This window comes from Pholcus phalangioides, unplaced genomic scaffold (assembly GCF_987345545.1).
Source record: "Pholcus phalangioides strain wild (caught in Gottingen) unplaced genomic scaffold, Ppha-v1.0 ptg000039l_1, whole genome shotgun sequence".
NCBI classification, from domain to species: Eukaryota; Metazoa; Arthropoda; class Arachnida; order Araneae; family Pholcidae; genus Pholcus; species Pholcus phalangioides.
The window spans coordinates 10,960,696-10,986,964 of NW_028301625.1; the positions used below are offsets into that span (position 1 = coordinate 10,960,696).

Sequence of the window (26,269 nt, forward strand, 5' to 3'; positions counted from 1 at the left end):
TGCACTCCTTTCACCGATTAAGAAAATGACAAAATATAAACATTGTGCCTGTGTTGCTGTTCAACAACACAAATATGCTTTATCAACTGAAACCAAATTTAATGCCCCTACTGCCCTAGAGTTATGAAGAATAAATTTTAGTCAGGTTATTAGGAAATGACAAGAGAAACACGCTATAATAACTCATAAAAATTACACGTGTATCAACATAAAAATTGTTACAAGTGATTTCCTGATTTAAAATTTAGAATAAAAACAATAAGTCTGTAATCTATCATTAATATTGTTTTATCATATTTGAATTATCTTGGGTTTTTTCAAAACTGAAAATTGTTCATGCACCTTATAAACATTTTTATCAATTTTTTTGATGATCCTCATCGCCAGTCAATTTCAATTCATATTCTCACACTTGTTAACTTCAATCATGATCTTGCACCCCTGAAATTGCTTGCCCACAACACTGGTTAAGGGCGACTACATTACAGTTCAACAATCCAATTTTTACCTACTTATGTAATGTGGATGCCTTATACTTTGATAATACCAGACAAATTTTTGATTAACATTTCTTATACTTTGCTCATTGTGTTATTAATTTTTAAATTATGCCAATAAAGGCATTTGCACATGGTTTCAATTGATTCAGCATGCCTATTTTACTAGAGACATCCCTATCATTTTGATGAAGAAAACGCCTCCCAATGTAAACATTGGGTGGTGTTTTCTTCATCAAAATGATAGGGATGTGTAAGAACTTTACTTTGCACCCTGCATGTACACATACAACCTCCATTTAACAATCCCTGATTTACTTATTTCCTCAATTTGATGATAAAATCAAATTGTTTGTAAAAACTTCACTGGAATCATCTGTTTCCTGATTTAGCAATTAACTTCCTCGATCATACTGAATTCTAGCTTCTTAACCCCTTAAAAGTACAAGTACTTAGACACACAAGCAATAAAAATATCCCTTTTTTGTTGTTCCAGCAATTTTAGATCTGTTTGAAGAAGATAGATGGGGGTCTGCACAAGGAATAAAGGATTGCAGCGGCTTTAATATGAGAGCAAACTAGTATCTAAAAACCTACCAGCCAGCAAAAAGCAATAAAAAAAAAGCAAAGAGAACTGGAACATATATACCCATATGCCATTTATACTTCATTGTAAGAACTTTGAAATAAGAATTTTGTATCAAAGGTAATTTAAATTTGTTGAAGATAAGAGCAGTCTGCTACACAGATTGCTTATATACAATGCGAGTAGTTCAGTTAGATTTTTTTCAAGTGAAGATAATATTAGAGAGAAGTAAATAACAGAAGAAGATGGGTGAAGGGGAATGGTGGTTTTTCAGAAAAAGACTATACTCTGTTCTCATCTCTTTTCCCATTTCCTAAATGAAAAAAAAGAAAGAAAAGACTCCAATTTAGCTATTTTCTGCAGGAAGCTAACATATACATTGTCCCATTTGTTGCCAAAAATCCATCAGGGAAAATTCAACTATTATCTTAATCTACAACTTACTCCATTGATGACTTAACACCCAACTCAAACAAGAAATGCAAATTCTGAGTGCTTCAGTCTCCAACCTTCAATAGTATTCTTGACAACAATTAGGAAATTTCCGGATTACCTGAAGTGGAAAATGAAAATTTGGAGAGACTCAAAGATATAATTAACTGCAAATCTGAAGATAATGTTTGTGCTCTTCACAGAGTGCCAATAAGAAGGAGAGACCGTCCAAAAAATATTGTACTACAGTTTGAATCAGAACCACTTGAAAACAAGGACACTTCAGGTTGGCTAATACAATACATTACTGGTGAAAACTTTGATCCAAGATTTTTGGAACTTTGTGTAAATCAATTGGGGTCTATGTGGCTCTTGAACAATAAAGATTATTGTTGTTCAATGCCAAAAATTCTGAATAGACCATAAATTCAGATTTTTTTAATTTAAAAACAAAAATGTTTTTATATGAAGAGGAATTATATAGAAGAGTGTTTCTCTGAACCTCACGACCGTGAACTGGCACTAAGCCCTCACATTAATTATACCAAGCCACAATAGATTCACTTGGAATTTTCCATTTTATTTTCTTGAGCGCTTTTCATGAATATTTACTGTAAGGCTGGTATTACATTATAGAAGTTTGATAAAGTTCTTTTATAAAGTTTGAAAAATGCAACCAATAAGCGTATCGGTTATATTCGAGCGAGTGTAACCAACAGGCTTATTGGTTACATTCGCTCTTTTTTTCAAGTTTTGTATACCATCTTTTATCAAACTTTTATGGTGTAATCCTTGGCCTAACAATACTATCTATGGTTTGCAGTCATCAAAATATATATTCATCAAGCATTACAATATTTAAATTTTCAACAGTTTCAATTTATATCATCAGGGACTCAAAGCATTTATTACTTGGATACATCAAGGCTCCATACGTGTGGAGACTCCAACTTCAGCAGACATTATTATACACTGTGAATTACACTTTTAGAGAAATTATCATTTAATCATTAAGAATTTCCCAAACCTTCTCCCATCAAGGTATGAAAGATATGTATCATTCTCATATTATACAAGTGGTACTGAACTTGAGATATTCTCCTATCTATATATATTCTGCAGTACCTTTTATAAAACGCAGTTTATCTTATACAATAATTATATAAATGATAAATATATAACTATTTTTTCTGGGACCAAGCCCTTGACTCACCAAAAAACAAAATTACTAGGCTGTTACCAAAAGGTTGAGAACCACTGGTCTAGAATATACAGGGTGAATGTGACATGTTCTGCCAAATAAAAAAAGGTGATAGACGAACCCAAGTAGAATATGAAACACCCTAACAAATCCTGTCTTATCTCAAACCATCTGAGTTATGGTGGATAATTGATTATAGAAAAAGTGTCAAGTCTGAAAAACCCAAATTTGTAGAGTTTATGAGCAGGGTTGATGCTACGGTCACATTTTTTTGCGAAATGCAAAAGTAGTGGGTATTTTTGCAAAAATGCATACAGGAGGTCAATCATTGTGATCATTTTTATCGCACCACGGTCATTTTCTGCACGCAAGGGCTAACTAGACCGGGACCTACAATTTATTGCCGATTCCAAACAGTAGGCTTGTCTTTTATACTCATCGAGAGGTTGGTGCGCTAACCCGTTGATTGGGGGGGGGGGGCTCCCTGCGGTAGAAATTTTTTGCTATGGTGAAGTTGCCGTTTTTTGTTGTACCCGTGTCAGGAAATTTTTCTGACAGCATGCAGGAGGTACGAAATGAGTTGACATCCATCCATAGCTGCCAACTTTTGAAAATGAAAATTAGGGAAATTTTCGCGTGGACCCATATATTTTATACTAAAACCACTCCCTAATTAATACAAAAGGGATTTTTCTAAATAAAAAAAGGATTTTTCCAAATAAAATAGGGATTTTCTACACATGGAAGCAGGGCCGCAACTAGGGGAGGGAGCGGGCAGGTCTCATGCCCCAGGCACTGGACCAGAGGGGGAGAAAATTTTATTCTCAAACCTCTCCTTCAACATTACAAGAGGGTGCCAAAATGTGCACTTGCCCCGAATGACAAAGCATCTAGTTGCAGCCCTGCATGGAAGTTGAACCCTTGGGAATAAAATCTCTATGCAAAAAACAAATGAAATTAGAGGCCAAAACTTCAATGGTGATCTAAAATATATATATTGTGTTCAAACAGAAATGATGTGAACAAACATTCTGCGTGAATGACCCCAAAATAATCAAAAGATTGAAGAACACTGACTTTTTGTGACCCTTGCTTGATGATTTTTGATTTCACATGGGTGATGTCAGTCTTTCCACCATGACCGATGTTTATGTCTGTAACACAACTTATACAAAAAGAAAAAGTCTGCCCTTTTCTGGAATGTTTGATGAAAGGAAATTCATCAGGGAATAAGTATCTTTATAAAATTGATTACAAATTTTTTTGCTTATCAGTATTCATGTTTTGTTATCGCGCGTACGTAACTTCAACAAAAGAGGAAATTTTGACCACATGCACATCACTGTAATCTTCAATTATTATCCAGGACTATTGGCTGCTAAGCTATTTTCCTGCATGATAAGAAACAACTTTTCCTGTTACCATCAAGGGTTTGTAAAACTTCCTCCTTAAAAAAGGAATTTTCCACTATTTCCCCATTTATGACGTGTGACGTCATTTCGAAAGGGGGAAAAAATCAGAGGCAAAAGACGTTTTGCCCCACAAGAAATTCTTTAGGGATTGTTTTCAGAAGCAGGATTCTTTTTAAATGAAGTAGGGAATTTTTAGGGACAATTAGGGATTTTTTGTGACTTTGTAAAAATTTGGGAGATTTAAGAACTTTTCAGGAGGTCGAGAAATGAAGCTACAATTCTGGAAACTTGGCAACTATGTCCATCCATATAGAATTGGCATTTTAATGCATTTTAATGCAATTTCATGCATTACTATTTAATAACCTCATGTTGAGTTTATATCAGCCATATCCCTGAGACCTTCTCTGCTCCTTTTCTAAAAGGGCACCACAGACAGGAGCAGCCTCAAATTCTCTGACATGGCTTTACTGGTTGCGGTTCTCCTTAATGTCCCATACAGAGACCCAATACAATGTGGTAATAGACACCATAACTCTCGTCCCCGGAGCAGTCACCAAACTCTGGGTATTTCCACAGAATAATATCTTTCTTCATTCTTACATGACCTACAACTCATGTTGAACCACTTGGTGCTAGAGCAATGGGCAAAATTTGCCTAAGCTCTTCCCCTATGGGACGCCAAATGATGATGATGATGATGATCCATATAGAATTGGCATTTTAACATTTTGCGAAAGCTTTTTTCTTATTTTCAATTTTTTGCTAAAGGAATTCTTTTATCTAGCTTAAACCCTGTTTTTGAGAGACCTACACAAAAACTAAGCACATATTTGGAAAGAACAGAAAAAGAAAAAAATCTTATAATTGCATTAGGTCTACTGGCGCTAATTTCATTGAAATATCAGAATTAAATGGCAGGCTACAAACACTGAAAGATTGGCAAAGTTGAAAGTTGAATTGCTGTCCAAATATTTAATTGCTAATTAAGCAAACACCCTGACAGTTACAATCGGTCAAATTTATCAAAAACTTGTAGCCTCTTTTGGAAGCTAGTACAATGAACAATAAACCATGTCAGTGTTCTGGTTGAGAATAAATTTAGCTTTTTGTTCACAATACATCACTGAAATCAACATTTGTTGAAGTAATTTGAATAGGCTTTGGCAATGATTTGATTCTTCAGTTACCCAATCTCTCAGCGCTTGGAGCTCCCCATTAAACACAGATATACTGTAGATAGAAGAAATGTCACCTTATAGGATTTTTTTCTGCAAAATTGTCACCAAAATCTGCAACCACCAATTCTGAATTTTTGTCAAATATCTACTTCCACAAATGCCGATTTCAGGGATGTATTGCGAACAAAAGGCTAAATTTCTCCTGAACCAGAACACTGACACGATTTATTATCCATTGTACCAGCTTTTGAAAGAATCCAGAAGTTTTCGATAAATTTGACAGATGGTAGCTGTAATTTTGGCTGTTTGCAGAATTGGTGATTAAAAATTTTGGCAACAGTATGATTTTCAACTTTGCCAATCTTTCAGTGCTTTTGTAGCATGTTATTTAATTCAGATATTTCAATGAAATTGGTGTCAACTCTTATATTATTTTTTCTGTTCTTTCCAAATAGCTGCTTAGTTTGCATTTAGGTATCTTGGGAACTTCACAAATTTAGGTTTTTCAGACTAGACGCATTTCCCCCCCCCCCCCCGCACATAATCGATTATCTATCATAACTTGAACATGGTTCAAGATAAGACAGGGTTGATAGTGTTTCATGTACCACTTGCAGACGTGCCAACTTTTGGAATCCAGAAATCCAGAGATTCTCCCGAAGGGGGTACCCCTGGCACTCATAGACTCGATCAAAAGAAATTCACAAAAAAAAATCTCAAAACTTTTTTAAATCAATTATGAAAGAGTTCCATCCCCCCCCCCCCAAGGCAGGTTCTGCATTGCCCCTGAGCAGAATATAATTCCATGCAGAATAGAGAAATCACATCTACACATTGTTCATAAAACACAAGTGTTTCCTTTCGTGGATGCTGTGGGTGCCGTGCTATCAGTGATTGATAATCTTGGGTATATGAACTCTTAAAAGCTTTACATTTAGCTTTATATTTTCTTTCTGAAGACATTTAATCGGAGGATACAAATTTAAAAGCTTCAAAATACAAAGCTGCTGACAAAAAAACTTGTGTTTACCGCACGGCTGTTAATGGAATACAATAATGATTATACAGGAATTTCGGCAACCAAGGTCATGCCCCTGATAAATGATTGCAGATAAACACTACATAAACAAAGTCACGTCTTTGCCAGTTGCTTAAATGCTGTCACCAAGACTTTTTTCAGCTGCTTGATGGAAATGACCACGGCTGCTTCTATGGGTATTTTCCCTAACAACGATGGCAGTCATTGACGTCATGACATGAAAGCTCGCGTAAAATCTACTTTTCTGCCAAAATCCGGATAAATTTTAACAAATTTGGAGAGCAGGAAGAAGGATGAAAAATCCGGAGTCTCCTGCCTAAATCCAAAATTCCGGAGAGTTGGCAGGTCTGCACTTGGGCTCGTAGATCGCCCTATTTTGTTTGGCAGAACATGTTACGTTCACCCTGTACAGCGGGACCTCATATAACAAACACTTTTTTGGTCCAGTAAAATAGGGTTTCAATTCACATGTTAACAGACATGAACTGTTATCAGGCAAAATTTTAAGTCTTGTGGCAAATAAATCTTATCCATTATCAAGAGGTTCCATTACACCCTACAGCAGAATGTACTGGAAACTATGACGTACGTTGCAGAACATTCTCAGGAAAATTTTAATAAAATATAAGGGAGAAAGGAGTCTTGTGTAGAGAACTTTGTAGTGGAAATTTTTATTGCAGAACATTTTCAGTCACCCTAAAGAAAGCCTGCTGCAGACCAAGGCAGAACATTCTGCTTTGAGGCCACTGCATTTAGTTTTAAAGAAATGTGACCCAGATAATGTTGCTCTACAACTTCTTCGTACTTTTTATTATTCTGAACCAAAAGTTGTATCTACAGGCAATTTCCATGAATGTTGCATTAAATTTTTGCATTCACATGTCAATACAAATTTTTGCATATAAATATTGCATTGCAAAAGATTTGTTTGAAAGTGATATCTTAGTTTTAAGAAATTTGTAGCTATAAAGATGAAGTTAATATATATGTACTGAAAATTTTGATAGAGTACACTTTTTTTTCAGCTATGAATCTAGATTTAGTTTTGCCATTTAAAAATAGTCAAATTTCCATAAAATAGAAAATAATCTTAGTATTGCAATCAATTGAAATATTCATAATTGACTGTCCATATATAACTCTCATGTTACTACAAAAATTTAACAGATTAAAATTAATCATTTTCTGCAAACTCAACACTGTTGATAAATAACCTAACATTGATAAGAAAAATCTGAAAAATCAAAATTTTGCTTATTGGGAGAATATTGATAATCTTGAGTCTCTCTGAACACAAATTATTCTTTCTTTACTGAATGAGCCTGCTTGAGTAGCTATTAACGCAACACCTATTGTTAATTCCTTTGTCCATTGTTAATTAACTACGAGAAATATCTTCTGGTATAGTAGAATCCTTTACACTGTACCTTTATACACCTTAGAATCAGATATATTGCAGGCACTTACCATGTCTCTGTTAAGTTACTGAATTAAGAAAATCCCATTATACTGCAATTAGGCTAAAATAAAATTCAAACCTTATCCCTTCTAGGATTTCAATGTATATTTAAATACAATGTAATAGATAATTTATTTCATAGCTGTAAATCAGTGGTTTTCAAACTTTAGCCACCTGCTTCTCCCTTTGCATAAAGTTATTTATGTCTGCGGATCCCTTGCCGTAATACACATTTATACATGGACACTATGATGGCAATACGATTAAATAATCGACATTTGGGTATACCCAAAATTCCAAAACGAACACGGCTATACGCATTTCGGAACTATATGAAGTTCCTTCATCAGTAGCAGAAACAAAGAAGAAAGAAAATATTGAAAAACTCCTTATAGCGGGAGTTACTCGCTGTTGTAGACAAGAGTCAAGTTCAAAATGAACCGGCAACAAAAGCGTAGAGCAAGAGGACGGAAAAAAGAAAAATGGCGGAGCCAATCGCAACCGAAAATGTGATAGTGATGCTGATGGAGAAGAATATTGTAGAAACTGTTGCCAGATTTTTGAGAAGGGTGGTGTGCTAGATAGGTTATTGACCGATTGGTTCGTGTTTTTGTTGATGTGGAATGATTCGAAGAAATCCAAGTCAGACGGTGAGGGACATTTTTGGATGATTTTGGCAGAAGAGAAGTCAAACTTATGGTCAAAGGACCAGCAGTGTTGGGCTATGGATGAGCGGTTAAAGTCTTGGTTGCTCACGCATCTTCTATGCTCATTTAAACAGTATTTTAGGGCACGTTTAGTTAGGCCTATATATGATAATCCGCATTGGCATGAAATGCTGTAGATGCCCCAGTTGTTGAGTGTGTCAATGGGATCTTTTAGTTGAGAGAAACAACGTTTATTGAAGGGGTGAAAACCACAGAAAAATTGTATTTTCAAAGGATTTTAGCGATGTGTTGGCTGGTTTTTGGGAAGAAAGCAAAATGATCAAGTTTTTGTGTTCAGGTTTAGGCTTGGTTTTGGAAGTGTTTTTAATCAGTTTGCTGTGTAGATTATCAATGAGAGAGCTACGGTAGCCATGATCGACTGCTATTGCTCTAAGGATATTCAGTTCAGCATCGAGTAACGTCAGCGAAGAGCAGATATTAATGGCTCGCTTCACGTATGTGTAGAACGAGGCATACTTTTGCGACAGAGGATGCGCAGAGAGGTTGTGAGGAGGTAGAGAAACAGCAAACGGTTTGTGAAATATAGTGGTAGAGAAAGTTTGTTCATGGCGAGTGACCAATACGTCCAGGAATGCAATTTGGTTATTGTTTTCTTCCTCTATAGTGAATTGAATGCAAAGGTCAATGGAATGGAGAGTTTAGAATATGGTCAATGTTAGCATTACGGTCAAGAAGAACAAAGCAATCATCAACATATCTGACATAAAAAGGAAAACAGATTTCACGGAAGAGTTTTGTTTCAAAATAGTGCATGTAGATGTCACTAAGTACAGGACTGAGAGGGTTTCCCATGGCAAGGCCTTCAGTCCTACGATAGAATTGTTTGTTGAAAGAGAACGTATTTTGGTTGAGACAGACCCGAGTAAGGTATAACAGTTCAGAGATTTCAAATTGGGGAAAATGGAATTCGGTAAGTCTGGTCTCCAGACATCAAAGAGCGCCTTCTACAGGGGCATTCGTAAAAAGAGACTTTACGTCAAAAGAGGCCATTTTTGTGTTAACGGGGTTGAAGGTATGGAGTTTCTGCGCGAATTCAACTGAATTTCTCGTAGTGTGTGTGTTATTGCAAGAGAGTGGTGAAAATATTGAGATGAGGTGTTTCACAAGCTTGTAAGAGGCAGTGCCAATATTTGAGACTATGGGTCGGTGTGGAATATCGGGTTTGAGGACTTTGGGCAGTGTAAAACCTGGCGCAAAATGCAACCGATGGGGTGAGCTTTTTTCATGGCTGACTTGACCATGCCAAGTTCATGCGAGCTGGGGTCTTTTTGTATGATTTAATATGGGCCATCATTAATTAGAGTTGAGGATTTCTCAACGTAATCCGATCTATTCATGATGACTATTTTCCCTCCTTTGTCAGCCTTGGTTATGGTTAGTTCGGGGTTATTGCATAATTTCTTGACGACCATGCTGGTAGTTACACATGACTGGGAATGGCAGGGCTTGGCGTTGAAATCCACGGTGTCAACGATCAGTTGCGTAAAACCTCTTTTTGTGTAGGTGCCAGAGAACTGAACTTGAAAGCTCCTTCGATGGGGGCAACTAATTTCGTAGCCGAAGGTCTACGTGGGACAAAGAAATTGTTATTAAATTTTAGGGCGCAGAGCTCCTGGTCATTGATTTCAAATTTCGATAAATTAATTACAGCATTGTTGTTAACCTTGGGGAGGGGGAAATGTTTCCGAGTGGCATGCTTATGTACAAGTTTGGAAAATTTTTATTGGTGAGACTTTCTATGGTTAGCTACAGATTGCATAGTTCTTGTCCAGGACCTATTGTCGATAGTATTCCAGCCATCAACTGTGTTGGAGAGACTTAGATGGAGATTAAAAAGTTCCTGTTCAGTGTCGGAGATTTTAGTACGACAGTCTTGGATGAGAGCTCTTATAGGCCAAACTAAACGTGCCCTAAAATACCGTTTAAATGAGCATAGAAAATATGTGAGCAACTAAGACTTTAACCGCTCATCCATAGCCTAACACTGCTGGTCCTTTGACCATAAATTTGACTTCTCTTCTGCCAAAATCATCCAAAAATGTCCCTCACCGTCTGACTTGGATTTCTTCGAATCATTCCACATCAACAAAAACCAGTTGGTCAACAACCTATCTAGCACACCACCCTTCTCAAAAATCTGGCAACAGTTTCTACAATAATTATTCTTCTCCATCAGCATCACTATCACGTTCTCGGTTGCGATTGGCTCCGCCATTTTTCTTTTTTCCGTCCTCTTGCTCTACGCTTTTGTTGCCGGTTCATTTTGAACTTGACTCTTGCCTACAACAGCGAGTAACTCCCGCTATAAGGAGTTTTTCAATATTTTCTTTCTTCTTTGTTTTTGCTACTGATGAAGGAACTTCATATAGTTCCAAAACATGTATAGCTGTGTTCGTTTTGGAATTCTGGGTACACCCAAACGTCAATTATTTAATCGTATTATCAAACCCAAAAGGTAATCCATTTCTACTACAATGGCAGTTACATTTGTGCAAATACTCAGGTAAAATCTAATTCTTACTCTCTAATCACTATGTGGATACACAACTGAGAATTTCTGCTAAACATGATGCCTTTGTAAAAAATTGGCAAAACCGCTGCCTGCCATAACTTGCTTTAAGAATGAGTGCTGTAAATGAATATTTCAAGAAATTGGTTCCTTTATCATGACAATGCTCCTGCCTGCATAGCTTTTTCAATTCCACATTAGTGAAGAAAAATGTGCTAGTGTCCCACTCATCCTACTTGCAAGATTTTGCTGAGTGACATCTTTCTATTCCCCACAGACAAAGAAAGCTTTCACAGGAAAGTAATTCCTTAAAAGAAAATTCAATGCTAGCTTTTGAATAATTGCCAGCAGGAAAAAACAGAGCAAGGACATTGATGCTGAAGATAATATCACCATTTTACTAAAATGTGCGTAAATTTCAATTCAAATGAAAAGCAATTCTGGTTATTTTGGGATACCTTATATGTCTATCACACTTGCTATGGCATTTATGAGGGGGAATAAAAAATTAAATATGTACCATGTTTCTCAAGCTAACAAGTCTCTCTATGGAACTACTGAATTTCTCTTAATGGGCACCATATTGGCGAATGTGCAACCCAGAGAAAAGTCACAAAAAATATTTGTCAATTCAATACAAGTGATGCAACCCCCAGCAATAAAATTTAACTTCCACAAAAAAATACATCTATTTCTTTCCATTCAGAAACAAATACAGTTAGAGTTTGTTATAATGAGTATGGCTTGTAATGACAATGACTGGTGATTGTCAAAGAGCTAATGTTACAAAAAACATCTACTTTATAACAAGAACTCTATTATAACGACAATTTTTCTAGTGATTGTGAGCTATCTTTATAACCGATTTCTACTGTATATGTCACGATGTGTTTAATAAATGATCACTCAGTTTAATACATATAGAGTCAACACTTCATCAATACTCTTAGTCTTAAAATAATGCCATTAACATTTTTAGGAGTTTCTTTAACAATTATTGAACTGCCATTTTAAAAAATAAAACAAATACATGCAACACATCAGTGTTAATACAAAAAAAAAGTAAAAAATGCATCTACTTATTCAGATGAACAATACTTATTCAGATATTTTCATGGTAATCAAATATATAGTGCAAAATTAAAAGTAGTACTAAATTTTTTGTGTAACATTTTTATAAAAATAAATTTTGGTAAGTGAATCTGATAGCTTTTATAATTTCATGACAGTAAAATAAAAGAAAATAAAATTACAAGATTGGGGAGAAAAATGTATTTCAGAGCACACAAGTGTACTTAGATAAACCTACCTAATCACGTCAAGCAGACATCGGCCTCCATCATCCATTGCAATGCTGCATGCTAAAAAAAATTGGAACATGTTTATATTGACAGTAATGACCAAGAAAAAAACATTTAAAATTTTCTGTGAAATTCAATTTCACAAAACCGGTTAAACAAAGATACCCACCCAATGCACTCTGGATGGCAATGAAGGGTTAATGAATACCCCTTGGGATTGTGTTTTACAGATTATTTCAACAACTACCATAAAAATTTGTAATTCGCTGTTTTCTGCTTAAATAGTAAAAATAATATTCTCATCTCATTTCATGTAAAATAAAAAAAATAGAAAAATAATGCAGATTTACACTGAAATCTGGTATATACCTATGTTAGGGGTTGACAATCCCAGATGCTAAGTTGCCATGGAAACCAGGAAATGCTAAGCAGCAAATTAAATTTCCTATATGCAATTGCTAGATTTCTATGAATGACAGAATTTTTCAGATTTCATGACAGTGTGTCTTTTAGCACTGGAAAAAGTTAAATCCCAGAAAAGAGGAAAAAAACTTTATTTACGATAGTTTTTCTAGAGCGAAAAATCATACTTTGCTCTTAAGAAATTTGGCTGGCATTTTTTTTATAACCCGTGAAGCCTGAGTAGTGACATAAATACTCAAGTGGGATACTGGAGCCCAGCTGCATTTGAGATTTATATTTTGTTCCATATGGAATATTTTAGTTGTAAACTGTAGTTAATACTTTAATCAATCATGTGTTAAAAATTCAATTAACATCTCTATAAAAATACTTTCAATTATGCAAAAAAGTTTTATTTCTCACATTTCATCAACCACATCTAGTTCCTTTTGCCCCACTATAAAATGACATAATGTTGAGTTTCGTCATTTCTTTAGTAGAATTGTCAATATATGTAATATCTTCATACATAAGGAATAGTATAATTTTTTTTCTAGTTAATTGTAAGAGATTAATGTTATTTTTTTTTAAATTCCAAATAATGAAAAGTGAACTTCTTTTGGAATGTGAGCTGCCAGTTATCTTCAGTTTATTTTCCTAATTTTTCCGCCATACTGGCTTTTGGATCTGATAGATCCATAGCTAAAGGATAACTAGTAAAGCAATTACCCATGGTCTAATTTTGTCCAGATTTATATGAATGCCAAATTAATCTCACTATGAAGCCGATGGAGCTTGTGCTAACTTATATATATAAACCTAGCTGTTTTTTTCACATATATCTACATTCCCGAGATGTAAAATGTGCAAACGTCAACCAAAGCAAAAGTTTTTATTTCAGTATATTTCGCACATTTGCTCAGAATATATTAATGCAAACCATGGAAGAGCCTCTAGCTTGTGATGCCATAGATTATGATATATTTCCCTACCTATGACACATGATTCTTTACACTTCAATACAAATTTTAGAAAAATAAAAACCACCACTGCACATCTATATAGTTAAATGTTTGACACAAGGAGTACCCAACAACCAAAAATAAAAATAGCTGACTAAATAAACAACAATGGCAACTAAGTTTCTTAATCTGTCAGTATCCAGATCAGTGCAACAAAAAACTTGGCTACTGATAAAAAAATTTTACTGATAAACAGAATTATCGGAATTGTCTTTGTCATGGTTGGGGCACTACACTACCCCAAGCAAGTCTTCCCAGGTTAAATTTGTCAAGCTTCAACTATGTACAGTAAAACTTCAATTGTCCAGGCAAGGATGAGAGAACTATGTAAGGAAATTTGAATTTTCATGTTAAGCTCTTCCCTATCCATGTTATTTTTTTTCATTGGTAACGCAAGATTTTGTGAAGGTTTGGTAATGAAAACAAACATTTCCATTCCATGGAACTAGATTTCTTCATTCTTTTACAGAACTATCCTTCCTATTCTCACAGGCCCCAATGTCAATGCATTGAAACGGCAGCTCTATATGTACACATAAGAGCTCATGACAGGGAATTGCATTGGGAAGATCAGCATTTGAAGATGGTCAGCCAATTACAGTTGATGCCAGGGAAAAAGCTCTTTATGTATGAGGTGTTGAAAATGTATTGCTTTTCTTCAACTGACAAGGCACAAGGATTCTGCCATCAGTGAAACCCTGTATAATAATATTGTGGCTACATAACCATGGAAATATACCTATAATTTTATTTAATAATTTTTTTTGATGGATAACAATTATGTATGCTGGATAGTCTCATTTTAAGCAGGTAAAATACATACTTCTTTTTGCAATTTTGTGTAAAAATATTTTTTTCATTTCTGGGGGTTTAATAGTTTTTTTTGGTTATCCCTGTTCCCCTTCACCACCATTATCCTAGACAATCGGGATTCTACTCTATATGAATAAAATAGTCTATGTTAAAGCATAAAGCAGTTAAGTAGCTGACAAAGTTTCTGTTGATCTTGTTCAATGAAGAGTTTCTTGGTTTTTTATTTGGCAAAGAGGCTGTTTTTTTGTTTGAGCATTTCCTCAACATTCTTTTCAACTTAAGTGGTCAAAGGTACTTTGACTTGATTGAGACACGGTTTGGTAATTCTTGGTTATTATTAGTGTTCCATTTTTAAGAAAAACCAAACTTGAAGTGAAACCATCCCCAGTGTTCATTAGGGTGGGTCAATTCCTTTTTGCCACTGTGGTGGTCGAGTGGTTATAGTGACGGACTCGCGATGCGAGGATCCGGGTTCGAACCCCACAGTGGTGGTCGGCTGAAGTTGGTTTTCTGTGGTTCCCAACTTCAAGGCGCAAATGCGAGCCGATCTCCCCGTTAAAAAGTCTCGCCACAGAGAGCAACAGTCCTACAACGATAAATCATTCAATCATAACACTTCACTCATAGTTAGAAAAACTAGTGGCAGATGGCAGCACTACACATAACAAGCATTACAGAGAAACAACAAAACTTCACGTCAGGTTTCACTATACGTACACGCACATTCCCGCATGTACCGATTCGTTGGGGGGTTCCGCGAGGGGGGGGGGGGAGTGCGGGCGTGGGAAGGGGGTGTGGTGTAGTAGTAGTAGGTAAGGCCTCCAAAAAATGGCTCGGGGATCCATGATGTTCTTAAGTCAGCCGCCTCGTTGGGCAATTTGCCTGTTGTGGCGTCGTATTTGTATAAACATCCTCAGAAGATATTTGTGGCTTTTGAAATGGTGAAACACAAAAAAAAATCTGTGAGGGAAAAAAACTTTTTTGATTGTATTAAAAAAAATTTTTCTTTTCTGTGGATCCAAAAAATATCTTGATACCAGCTACAGAAATATCAAGAAAATACTAAGTAATTAATGAAAAGTTAATGCCCGATTAATAATTTTATTTAAATTACCGTGTGCTCACATTCATTTCGTTTAAATGAAACTTTTTCAAATTTATAACTATTCATCAGTCTAGTTATAACTTTCTGAAGCATTTAAAAATCTCTTTTGCATGACCCAACTTCTGTATGAAACTGTTCATAGCATGGTATGAACCTGTTAATGGGAGTCATATATATAAAATGACAGATTTTTATCTCTTATTTCAGAACATGGCGCATGATTGGTGAAGGTATGATCTTTTGAAATAACCCTCTAGTAAATTTATAGTTTAAAAAATAAAGGCTGCTTCAGGACTTAGATTTCCGTCAGAACCCTTCTTTTTTTTGATAGGCTATGGAGGTTATCCTATTGAGAAGTATACAAAGATGCCAATCTGTCAATTTTATACCAAGAAAAACCTTTCTGTTGGAGAGTAATATTACCACGGTTCACAAAAAGAAAGCATGTTATTTTTTCATATTCATTTGCATAAATATTTCCATCTTTGGAAAGTTCTTTCCAAGTTCTTTTGAAAATTGGTTCAAGTATAATTTTGACTTTTTTCATAGACAGCTATAGCCTAGTTGGTGACAATCTGTGGTTTAAGTTGAGCAGAAATACCAACAGGAAAGTCGTTTTAAGCTGAGAACAGTAAAAGCTGGTGATTTTGTCATTTTGGACTACACATCCACACCGCATCCTATTTATAGGACAGTATGTATCTTTAGTTCAATATATATGAATGAAACATAACTTCAGAAAAATGCCCATTTCAACACATTTCCAATGTATCCTGAAAAAATCTTTGAGCAATAATGAATTGAAAAAAGTAATGAGAATAATTAATAAATTTTGCAGCAATTCTGAGTTTCCCAAAGGGAATGTCACTGACAAGACAATCACTTGTGACCAAGCATGCAAAGCAGTTGTTTTTTACTAGGGACAATTAGCCCCTGATTTGACTAATTTAAGCAATTTCCTAAGGTTGAATGAGAAAGAAAAAAAATCAATTCATTATTTATTATTGTGCAGTGAAACGTCACTACAATAATATAAGTCAGACCCGATTACAATGAGCCTACTTTTAGCAAGAGTGTTTTAACAAGCAAATTAATGTGTTTTGTTTGGTACAATGTTAATTGTATAGATATTTGGCTGCTTTTAACAATCAGGTTTTTACAGCAGTTCCAATTTAACGAAAAATTCGACAGAAATAGGAGAAAATGAAAAATAAATCCAAAAAGAACCACAAAACTGCAAATTTCTTTTATTGTTCTTATTAAATATGAAGGAGACACTTGACAAATGATGACCGTCAATAAAATGGTTCGACAGCAGATTTATCATCCCTTCAGGTTTGTTTTCAATGTGCAAGAACATCAACACTGTTTAGAAGAAAGGAATGAGCAGGAAATCCTTTAATTTAGAGATCAACAATAAAATTCATGAAAAAAAAATTTTCCCTGTATGTTTTCTGGATTTGCCCATGTCCATAGAAACCCTTATAAAAACAAAAAAAATTACATTTCATTTTTCTTTGAAAACAGGCGATTTAAAATTTTTTTTTATGGCATAACTGCTGAAATGAAATTTGTTTCGTAAATTAAGTTTGGATCAATGAATCTCTCTGAATGTGAGAGATTTCTCACATTCAGGAAAAGAAATCAAATGCTTTCATGTAAGAAAAATATTTCCTTCTAATTAATAAAGCTGATGTTCCTAATTGGGAGCATTGGTCATTAAAGGTTAAAATTCTGTTGAGATGCTTTTTCTGCGCAAACAGGGCCTGTTTCTCATAAGTTCGGGCACTGGGCAAATATGAATTTTTGGGGATTCTTATATATAGTGTTCTTTGAGCCAGAGCCACAGGTAAGGACTTGTGCCTCTGATACAAAAGATAGCCAATTTCAAGGCCCAAAAAAATTTGAGGGCCCTGTCCCATGTGCCTTTACCCATGTAAGAAAAAGGCCCTACCTAGAAAGAGATTAAGAAATATTATTGTAGGGGTTTCAATATCTTTTTAAAAATGTTAAAGAGTGATTTATACATATCATAGTTAAGGTATCATTGTATTGAGAGTTATTTAACATTATATTGAGAGTTATTTAACATTATATTGAGAGTTATTTAACATTATATTGAGAGTTATTTAGCATTATATTGAGAGTTATTTAACATTATACTGAGAGTTATTTAACATTATATTGAGAGTTATTTAACATTATATTGAGAGTTATTTAACATTATATTGAGTATCATTGTTCCAAGATTTCAATGCCCTTAAGAATTAATTCAGCTGATGCTTAAAGTTCTCCTGCAGTTAAGTTTTTTCTATATGCCTTTGAATATTCCGTGAAATGAGCATCATATTAAATACTTAAATTACCTTTTGTGTGAGGAATAAATACTCATAAGAAAAATTTCTAGCTGCGCCAAAAACACGCAACTAGAAGTGATGTCAACAATAAAATCAGTTTCACGATGCATAACGATAACGCATACCTACCAAACTTTAGGTGGTGACAATCCTGTAACTTTAAATCCTATAAAACCACCACAGCCATTTCAGAGGATAAATTTCACATATTCCTTAAATCAGGGTTCATACTCATTTTCACAAAAAAATTTCCCTGACTTTTCCAGGTTTACCAGACAAATTTTTAAAAAATTCCAGGTTTTTTTAAAATAAAAAATTGATATAAATTAATAAAAATTTACAAAAAATTAATAAAATTATTTATATTAATTATAAATTTATATTAATTGTAAAGTTAATTTTAATTACAATATCATTATGAAATCATACTCATAGATTTTTTTTACATGCATTTATGCTTTTCAAATATGCCTGATGGAGAAGAAAAATGGAACACAATTAAGAAATGAAAGATTTTACCCTTTTCTGCAATTTCAATGTCCACAAGATTTAAGCCTTTACAGTTGCTTCTTTTGTGACATAATTAGTCAAAGATGTATTGGTTTCACTGCATCAAAATTCTTTACAGTTGGCTTGCACTCGCGTAAGCGCTAGAACCGAGAAGTTTAGCAATCAGGGGTTGTTCACTGAACTCCTCTAATTTCACATGCTTGGCATGGTTCTGAATAACTTATCTGCCCATGTTGCTCAAGTTGAGAGTTTTGCCACAAAGCTGACACCATGATTTATACGGCTCATTTTTGACTGCTTCGATCCAATCAGCCTACTGGCGATTCAGGTTTTTATCCGAACATACAAGTTTTATTACAACTCATTGTTTTCAAATAATACCCACGTGGAAATCAAAATATGCGCGTGCGTCGTCAGCCGTTCCTAATGGAAGTCAACTTAGGAAATTATCGCAATTATTAAAACACAAGCTTTGTACCCATAGCTTTCTACAATGCGTAGTTATGTTTCTGGGAACACTAGAGAGAGTTACGATAAGGGTGTAGTAATACGCTTTTCCAAGCGGACTTATGAAATTCTTGTTCCTCCTCTGCAGTATCTATAGTTTTTTGTGATACATTGCGATATTTAACGGATTATTGATATTTACGATGTTATCAGAATTCCCCTTTTTATCCTGATGGAAATTTTTTTCTCTTTATTATTATTTTTTTATTGATATTTTTTCCCGATCAGATGACAATCATGGCGATTTTCCAGGTCATTGTCTGAAATTTCCAGTTTTTAAATAAAAAATGGACAATTTTCCCCGATTTCCGACTGTTTTTAGTAAAAAAAAATTTCCCTGACCTGTACAAACCCTGTTAAATGCAGTCGACACTCATTTTCATGAACCCATACAAACTTGCTAATCAGTTCGTAAATTGAATAGACAGTGAATAAAAATGCGGGAAATAAAAAAATGAGTTAGTCATTCACGTTTATTGATGATTTCCATAAAAATCACTTATTTCTTTGCTGCATTACATATAATATTTTGTTAAATATAAGAACTGATGTAGGTTAACATTTCATGTGAATCTTGCTTCTCTGAAATATTTTCAGGATCGTGGAATGCCTTTGGAACCACTTGCCGTAGAAATGATCTTTTGCCGATTGTCAATTAGAGGACTCAATGTAATTGTTTTTATCCCATATTTTTGGAATTTCTATCTTTATAAGAGTTCATACATTAATTTCTTACAATTTTTTTTTTCCTTCACTGTCAAGCACAATCTTTTTCATTTTGTTGAAATTGCAAAAAGGAAACCAGATGGCTGAAATAGAGTTTGATCAACTCCTAACTTACAAATGGCCTATCAATAATCTAATTTACCACATCATTTCTGAAACCACTTAGTTTATTCAATTATAATGCACAAATAGTGAACAACACTGCCAACACATCTTTAACCCTTTCTGGCACACTACCCTTTAAAGTTGAATTTAAAAAAAAAAAAATTGTAGGCAGTCTATTTAGGCTAGTCTATATAGTTTTGTAAATAATACACTTACCATTTTAATTTTGTGGGTGTGCCCAAAGAGGGCACACCTTGAATTCGGGACTCAATTTTAAGGAAGCTTTCAATGTAAAAAGTTAAAACTTGTACGGAATAAAGAGATTAGTGTACAGCCAACAACATAGAAACTTTTTTTCCAGAAATCCTTTTTACATCCGAAATTTTTTTTTTTTGAAATTTGAATCCATTTCTTTGAAAAGTAAGGGTTTTCAAAAAATAAACACAGTTCAAAAGTATGAATCGGATTGTGTAATGCTGTTATCTAGTGTTGATAAAGGAAGTTCAAAGTAATCCCTAAACTAATTTTTATTTTATTCATAGTTTATTTTCAGTGTTTGAAAAGGAAATTTTAATTCATGAAGTTGGAAATGATTAATTCATGATCACCCCACCAACAATGGAACCCTCCTTTCTGGCACACATTCACAAAACACTTGTATGTTGATGAGAGACACACAAAAATTGGTGAAAATCTACCTCCTCTCTCTTAACACTAGAACCCCAGAGCAGTCATTTTGATGGTTTTTGATTTTGAAAACAGCTGTAATCTTCTCAGTATTTAATGTACACACTCCATTTTTGGTGATTTTTCATTATTTCTGTACTTATCTCTGTGTACAAAAATTTGAAAACACTGAAGGCATTGTAATGGCCAAGAGCAGTCATTTTGACTGCTATATGTAAATTGTATATGTTTTCTCCTTGTGGTGGGCATCAATGTATATACTTTTGCTTTTAGTTTATTCCCTATCATTTCTCCTGATGGCACACACCACAACATATATTCACAAGTAATATACCAATAAGAAAAAATAAATAAAATAATGCTATTTGTTGTATCATGTTACTGGGCAATCTAAAGAGTCTATTGACAGGGACAGTATGTATCCACACAATCAAAACCCTATACTTCAATGAGCTATGGCCTCTGCTATCAAAGTTGAGGAAACTTTTTCTTTCAGATTGTTCCTGGAAAGTTCAGTTTTTGTTTTGGTTTGACATTTCATAACTCTTCATGCCATCATCTGCTTTGAAAGCTTCCTAGGAAACAGAAGTTAATTCACAGTGCAAAAATGGCTCTTAGAAAAAGGAAGTATTAGAATAAAATAGTCTAATTTTTCAGTGCTAAATGATATTTCAGACAATAAATCCGAGGATGAAGGGACTCGCGATGCAAATGAAAATCATGATTTTCGGCTATATCTATGTGAAAGAGAAAGTGATCCTGGAAGTGACTGGTCTGAATCAGATAATGCTGATGAAAAAGAAAAAGAGATATGAAGAATATACAATTAAAAAAAATACACAAGTTAATTTGTAGTATGAAATTTTAATAGTATTCTAATTTTCCCCTGATAGTGCAAATTTATAGTGGCATAATAGTATATGTTGTCCATAGCGTGCACAAACAACTAAATACAGTGAATAAAAAAAGACTGCAATATACATATAAAAATGTGTACATCAGAATGGAGCAATGTATGATGTGATGTAAATGCAATGTTTATATTTTTGCATGGTAAATCTCGTCCACTCTGTTGCTGTCTAATTTTTCATACTTACAGTTGGAAAGCCATTTTATGGACACCCTTTATAATTAAGAAAACCCAAATTTCTTCAAAATTACAAATTAACCACATGGGATAATGCTCGTTATTTTTTATTGTAAAAATTTTCTGTGACATAGATTTGCATTCTATAATTCCAAAACCAATAAATTTAACACATAAGTGATAATTCAATCAAAAAGAACAAGGGTGAGAGTGTCAGAGGTACAGATGTGAAGGAAACATTGTAAGAGGGTCTGGGTGTTGCTAGATGCCCTGTGAATAGGATCCAAGGGAGCATGCATGAACCATGTGGTGGAATGTACATTAATGAGTTATTGAGATGGTTCAGAGTCCCCTCATAATTTCTATTGTAGGAAACTCTGACTGAGCTCTCTATAGGTACCAATGGTTATTTATTTTCTCTCACACAATATGCTATTTAAAAATACATTCTCAACTTTTCCCCCCACTTTGAAATACTATCACTTCAATATGAACCACAGTTTGCACTGATATGGATTAAATAATTAATCTATATTTGTTGATATAATGGAAAAATTGATCAAAAGTCTTACCTCTAAAACTATCTGTTTCAATAATTTCACATGCACTTGAAAAATCTACTACCGATACGTGTAGTTTTATCGTCATTGCTAATTACATGCTGGAAACAGGACGAGTGTCCTGACGGGACACCAAATTTCTTCAGTCTGATCATGAGGGTCAGGTTGCACCAGAGTTATGTTAGGCAGGGTTTGTCTGAAGCAAGACCCTGCCGTGAAATTTGATGATCATGTGTTTGCATAACTAGCAAAAGAAAAAGAAATAAAAATCACTGAAAAATATCACTTTAATCATATTTTCAATAATCAATGATAAAACATAAGACATTTCGCCTGGGATTACACTGTAAAGTTTGATAAAACATCTTTTTTAAAACTTGCTGGCATTAGAAATGCTACAGTAAAGGTAGTAAATTCAGTGATGATGCATAATCAACCATTTTGGTATAATAAAATTTTATTCATGTGGTGCAAATGTCCCATTTACTGGTGATCATGCATAACTATTGGTAAATATAATGAATCATATAATATGTATATGAACATATTTATAAATGTATAATTCTGTTATTGAAAAAAATTTTTTTTACTTGATTAGCACGTAATGATCTCCACCATCTTGGCAATAATCCAGTGATTATACTTGAATTTTAGAGATGTGCATTTTTCACAGAAAATCATAATTCTGAAATCGCATAACTTTTAGTGAAAGTTGGGGCATTACTGTACAGCGAAATCTCACTACAACGATGTTCGATATAACAATAAATCCCTCTACAACAATATTTTTTTCTTGACCACAGTATAATTACATCAAGATTTTACTCTATCAGGGTTAACAAGTTTTTGCCATAGGTGGAAAATTCCATGGTAAAAACTGGACAGACAAAAATAGATTCTTTCCCCATCTATCTTTGCACATGCGATGCATTTTATACATTTATTTTCCCATTTATTATGCAAATGATATAGTTTTGAGCTCAAATTTTGATTTAATAACCATTAATTTTTATGGTTATCAAGTTTTTGCCATAGCTGGAAAAAACTAGAGTAAAAAAGTCCTATGTCAAAAATATGTTTTTGCCTAGCATAAAAACAAATTGATACTTCCCATATTTATTTATGCCTAGTATCACATTTAAATAAAAAAAAATTATGTGTGCAAAAGAATTGTATATTGTTATAATGACCCTTCATCTGTAGGAAAACATAACTGACTTTTCTTAAGAGCATTGTAATAAATGATCATTATAACGTGGGGCCATTATAACATAACTGTATTTCTATTTGTAAATGTATTTTCCACCAGATTGCTTCACAATACAACAGTATAAAGTTCATTGCTGTAATGATTTCAAGTCTCAGGTACATACACAATGCACATTTAAGCAAATGTTTTTTTTCATAAAACTATTTTTGTCAGTTTTCACTATTTTTTCCGATTTTTACCACTGTACTGGTGAAAATACCCTTTTGCCATCAAAATGCCCAATCCTGGTTTAAACTTCAGTCTCGGATGGTGAATTCAATCAGTGTTGGTTTTGTTAACACACGTTGATACTTGGATCATTCTCATAAAATGGGCCTGAATTGTGTCTCTAGCAGTTTACGTTAAATATTTGGTATAGAAATACACTGCTCAAAACAATTAGGGGAGCACATGGTTCTAACAAAATTACGCAAAGATGTATACCGATAAGTAACATAAAATGACTTATTAACTGATGATTACTAATGATAGAGAGAAATAATTTGTGATAATTTCCCTGCTCAATTTAACCATAACTGCAAGTTGTTATGTGAGAACACTACGCTGTTTTGGCGCACAAGGTGGTGTCGATTGGCGCACATTGTCGTTTGGCGAGATAGAATGAGACCTTCAGGAAGAAGCCGTAACACAGAGACAGAGTGACTCAAACCCAGGGTTGTAAAAAACCCGGGGTTTTTTTTTAAAAAAACCAGTCGGGCGGGTTTTTCTAAAAAAAACCCGTGTTTTTGGGGTAGAAAACCCGGGTTTTTTTTGGGCAAAATGGAGAAAATTGAATTTTCTTTTTCCACAACCACAAAATATCTAATTTAAACATGTGTACATCTTACATTAATATTGCCTAAATATATATTTTTAATGCATGTTGAACTATGTATTTGATTAATAAAATTGGGAATAATAAAATAAGAGAATAATTGTTCACTTACAGCCCAGGTGGGATTTTTGGGCAAAATGGGAGGAAAATTGAATTTTCTTTTTCCACAACTTCAAAATATGTAACTTAAACATGTATGTACAACAGGGTGGGTTGAAAAAAAAAAGAAGTTTCATTTTCAAATTGCTATAGTGCGGAAAAGTTGCCTCTTTTAATAATCAAAACAACATAAAAAATTTTAAGATCAGTTGATATCTTCCGGTCACGCATAGTACTTGAAGATTATGAAAATTGACAAAATTGAACATTTTTCTTAATTTTTTAATATTACTTAAAATTTGACGATCGACATGCAAAAGTTTGTTATGCTTATTTTATGGTTCAATAAAGTAAAATAAATTAAAACATCATTGATATTTCAATGTTTATCGGTCGTGCAATGTGTTCGAAAAACTGGAATTGACCAAATTTTTGCAAGTTTCATTGTGCAAAAGTTCGACTTTAAACCTGAACACTTGGAAAAGAAACAATAGAAGAAACTGTAAACCAGTAAATGCTAGTCAATTTTGGTAACTATAATGTAAAGTACATACACTCTCCTACTTTGGATGGTTGATTGAATATAGTGTAGGTGGAACTCAATGTGCAGCCACCTCTTCATGGTTAATTCTGGGTCATTTTATTCTGACAAAGCATGCAAAGAGCTGTACAACAAAACTTGCAAAAATTTGGTCAATTCCAGTTTTTCGAACACATTGTGCGACCGATAAACATTGCAATATCAATGATGTTTTAATTTTACTTTATTGAACCATAAAATAAGCATAAGAAACTTTTGCACATCAATCATCAAATTTTAAGTAACATTAAAAGAATTTAAGAAAAATGTTCAATTTTGTCAATTTTCATAAACTTCAAGTACGATACATGACCGGAAGATGTCAATCGATTAATTTTTTTACATCATTTTTCTTTTTATTAAAGGAGGCTACTTTTCCGCACTATAGCGATTTGCAAATAAAATATTTTTTTTTGACCCACCCTAATGCATATCCTTTATATGTACATCTTATATTATGCCTAAATATACATTTTTGGTGCACGTTAAACTATGTATTTGATTGATAAAATTGAGCACACAACAAGGGAATAATTGTTCACACACAAAAACACCCACTTCTGCATAATTGTATCTGAACCTTGAGTTGCATGCAGAACTGTAGCAAGAAAATTATTTGTGGTAAAACAAATGAATTTGGATAATGAAAATTCTGAGATATCAGAATGGTGCCTGAATTTTTTTTTCTCCAAATTTTTTAAACACTGCAGAAAAAAATGTATTGAAAAGTGCTATGTAACCAGAACCATTAAGTTTTTGTTTTTTTAATCGAACCCAAACTTTCAGGAGCTAAAGTCACGTGCTTCTTTTTTTCTTGAATTCCTCACTGTTGAAAAATATCTGCTTTATTAAATTAAAATTCTGAAATATTTTTAAAAGAGCAGTAATAAGAGTAAAAAATGATCTGATGAAGAGGAGGAGATAGCAGTCATTCTGAGGATTCATTACTCTGAAGGTGTTTTCTACTTGTCCAAATTAGCCATTTTTGGGAACTTAAAAATTAAGAATAACGTGAATTATTATTAAATACAAATGTCAATAACATTGTCTTGTATAAAGTGATATTAATATACAATCTTTTTAAACCTCCAAATTTTTCAGACCCCGCAGAAAATGTAACCAAAAGTGTCCTGATAAGTCAAAAATAAAACCTTTCAGCTATGTAACCAGAACCAGTTTTTTTTTATAATTGAACCAAAACTTTCAGGAGCTAAAGTCTCATGCTTCTCTTTTTCTTAAATTCCTCACTGTTAAAGAATATCCCTACTTCACTAAATTCA

General features: G+C 33.8%; 1 protein-coding gene and 1 pseudogene across 6 annotated transcripts in view; both read right to left on the minus strand.

The window, feature by feature from the left end:
* The window catches only part of LOC149065565 (uncharacterized), a 259,702-nt gene that overhangs the window by 123,331 nt on the left and 110,102 nt on the right, over window positions 1-26,269 (minus strand). For 5 of the 6 annotated variants that reach the window (XM_089253491.1, XM_089253490.1, XM_089253493.1 and 2 more), the window contains exons 3-4: window positions 22,239-22,470; window positions 12,354-12,405 (exon numbers count right to left, since the gene is read on the minus strand). In XM_089253491.1, the coding sequence (XP_089109617.1) occupies window positions 12,354-12,405; window positions 22,239-22,314 (128 nt within the window). In that variant the 5' untranslated portion in view covers window positions 22,315-22,470. Of the gene's footprint in view, window positions 1-1,527; window positions 1,630-12,353; window positions 12,406-22,238; window positions 22,471-26,269 lie in introns of those variants that run through there. The other variant, XM_089253494.1, reaches the window with a different exon arrangement.
* LOC149065566 (uncharacterized) lies at window positions 1,633-9,336 on the minus strand (annotated as a pseudogene).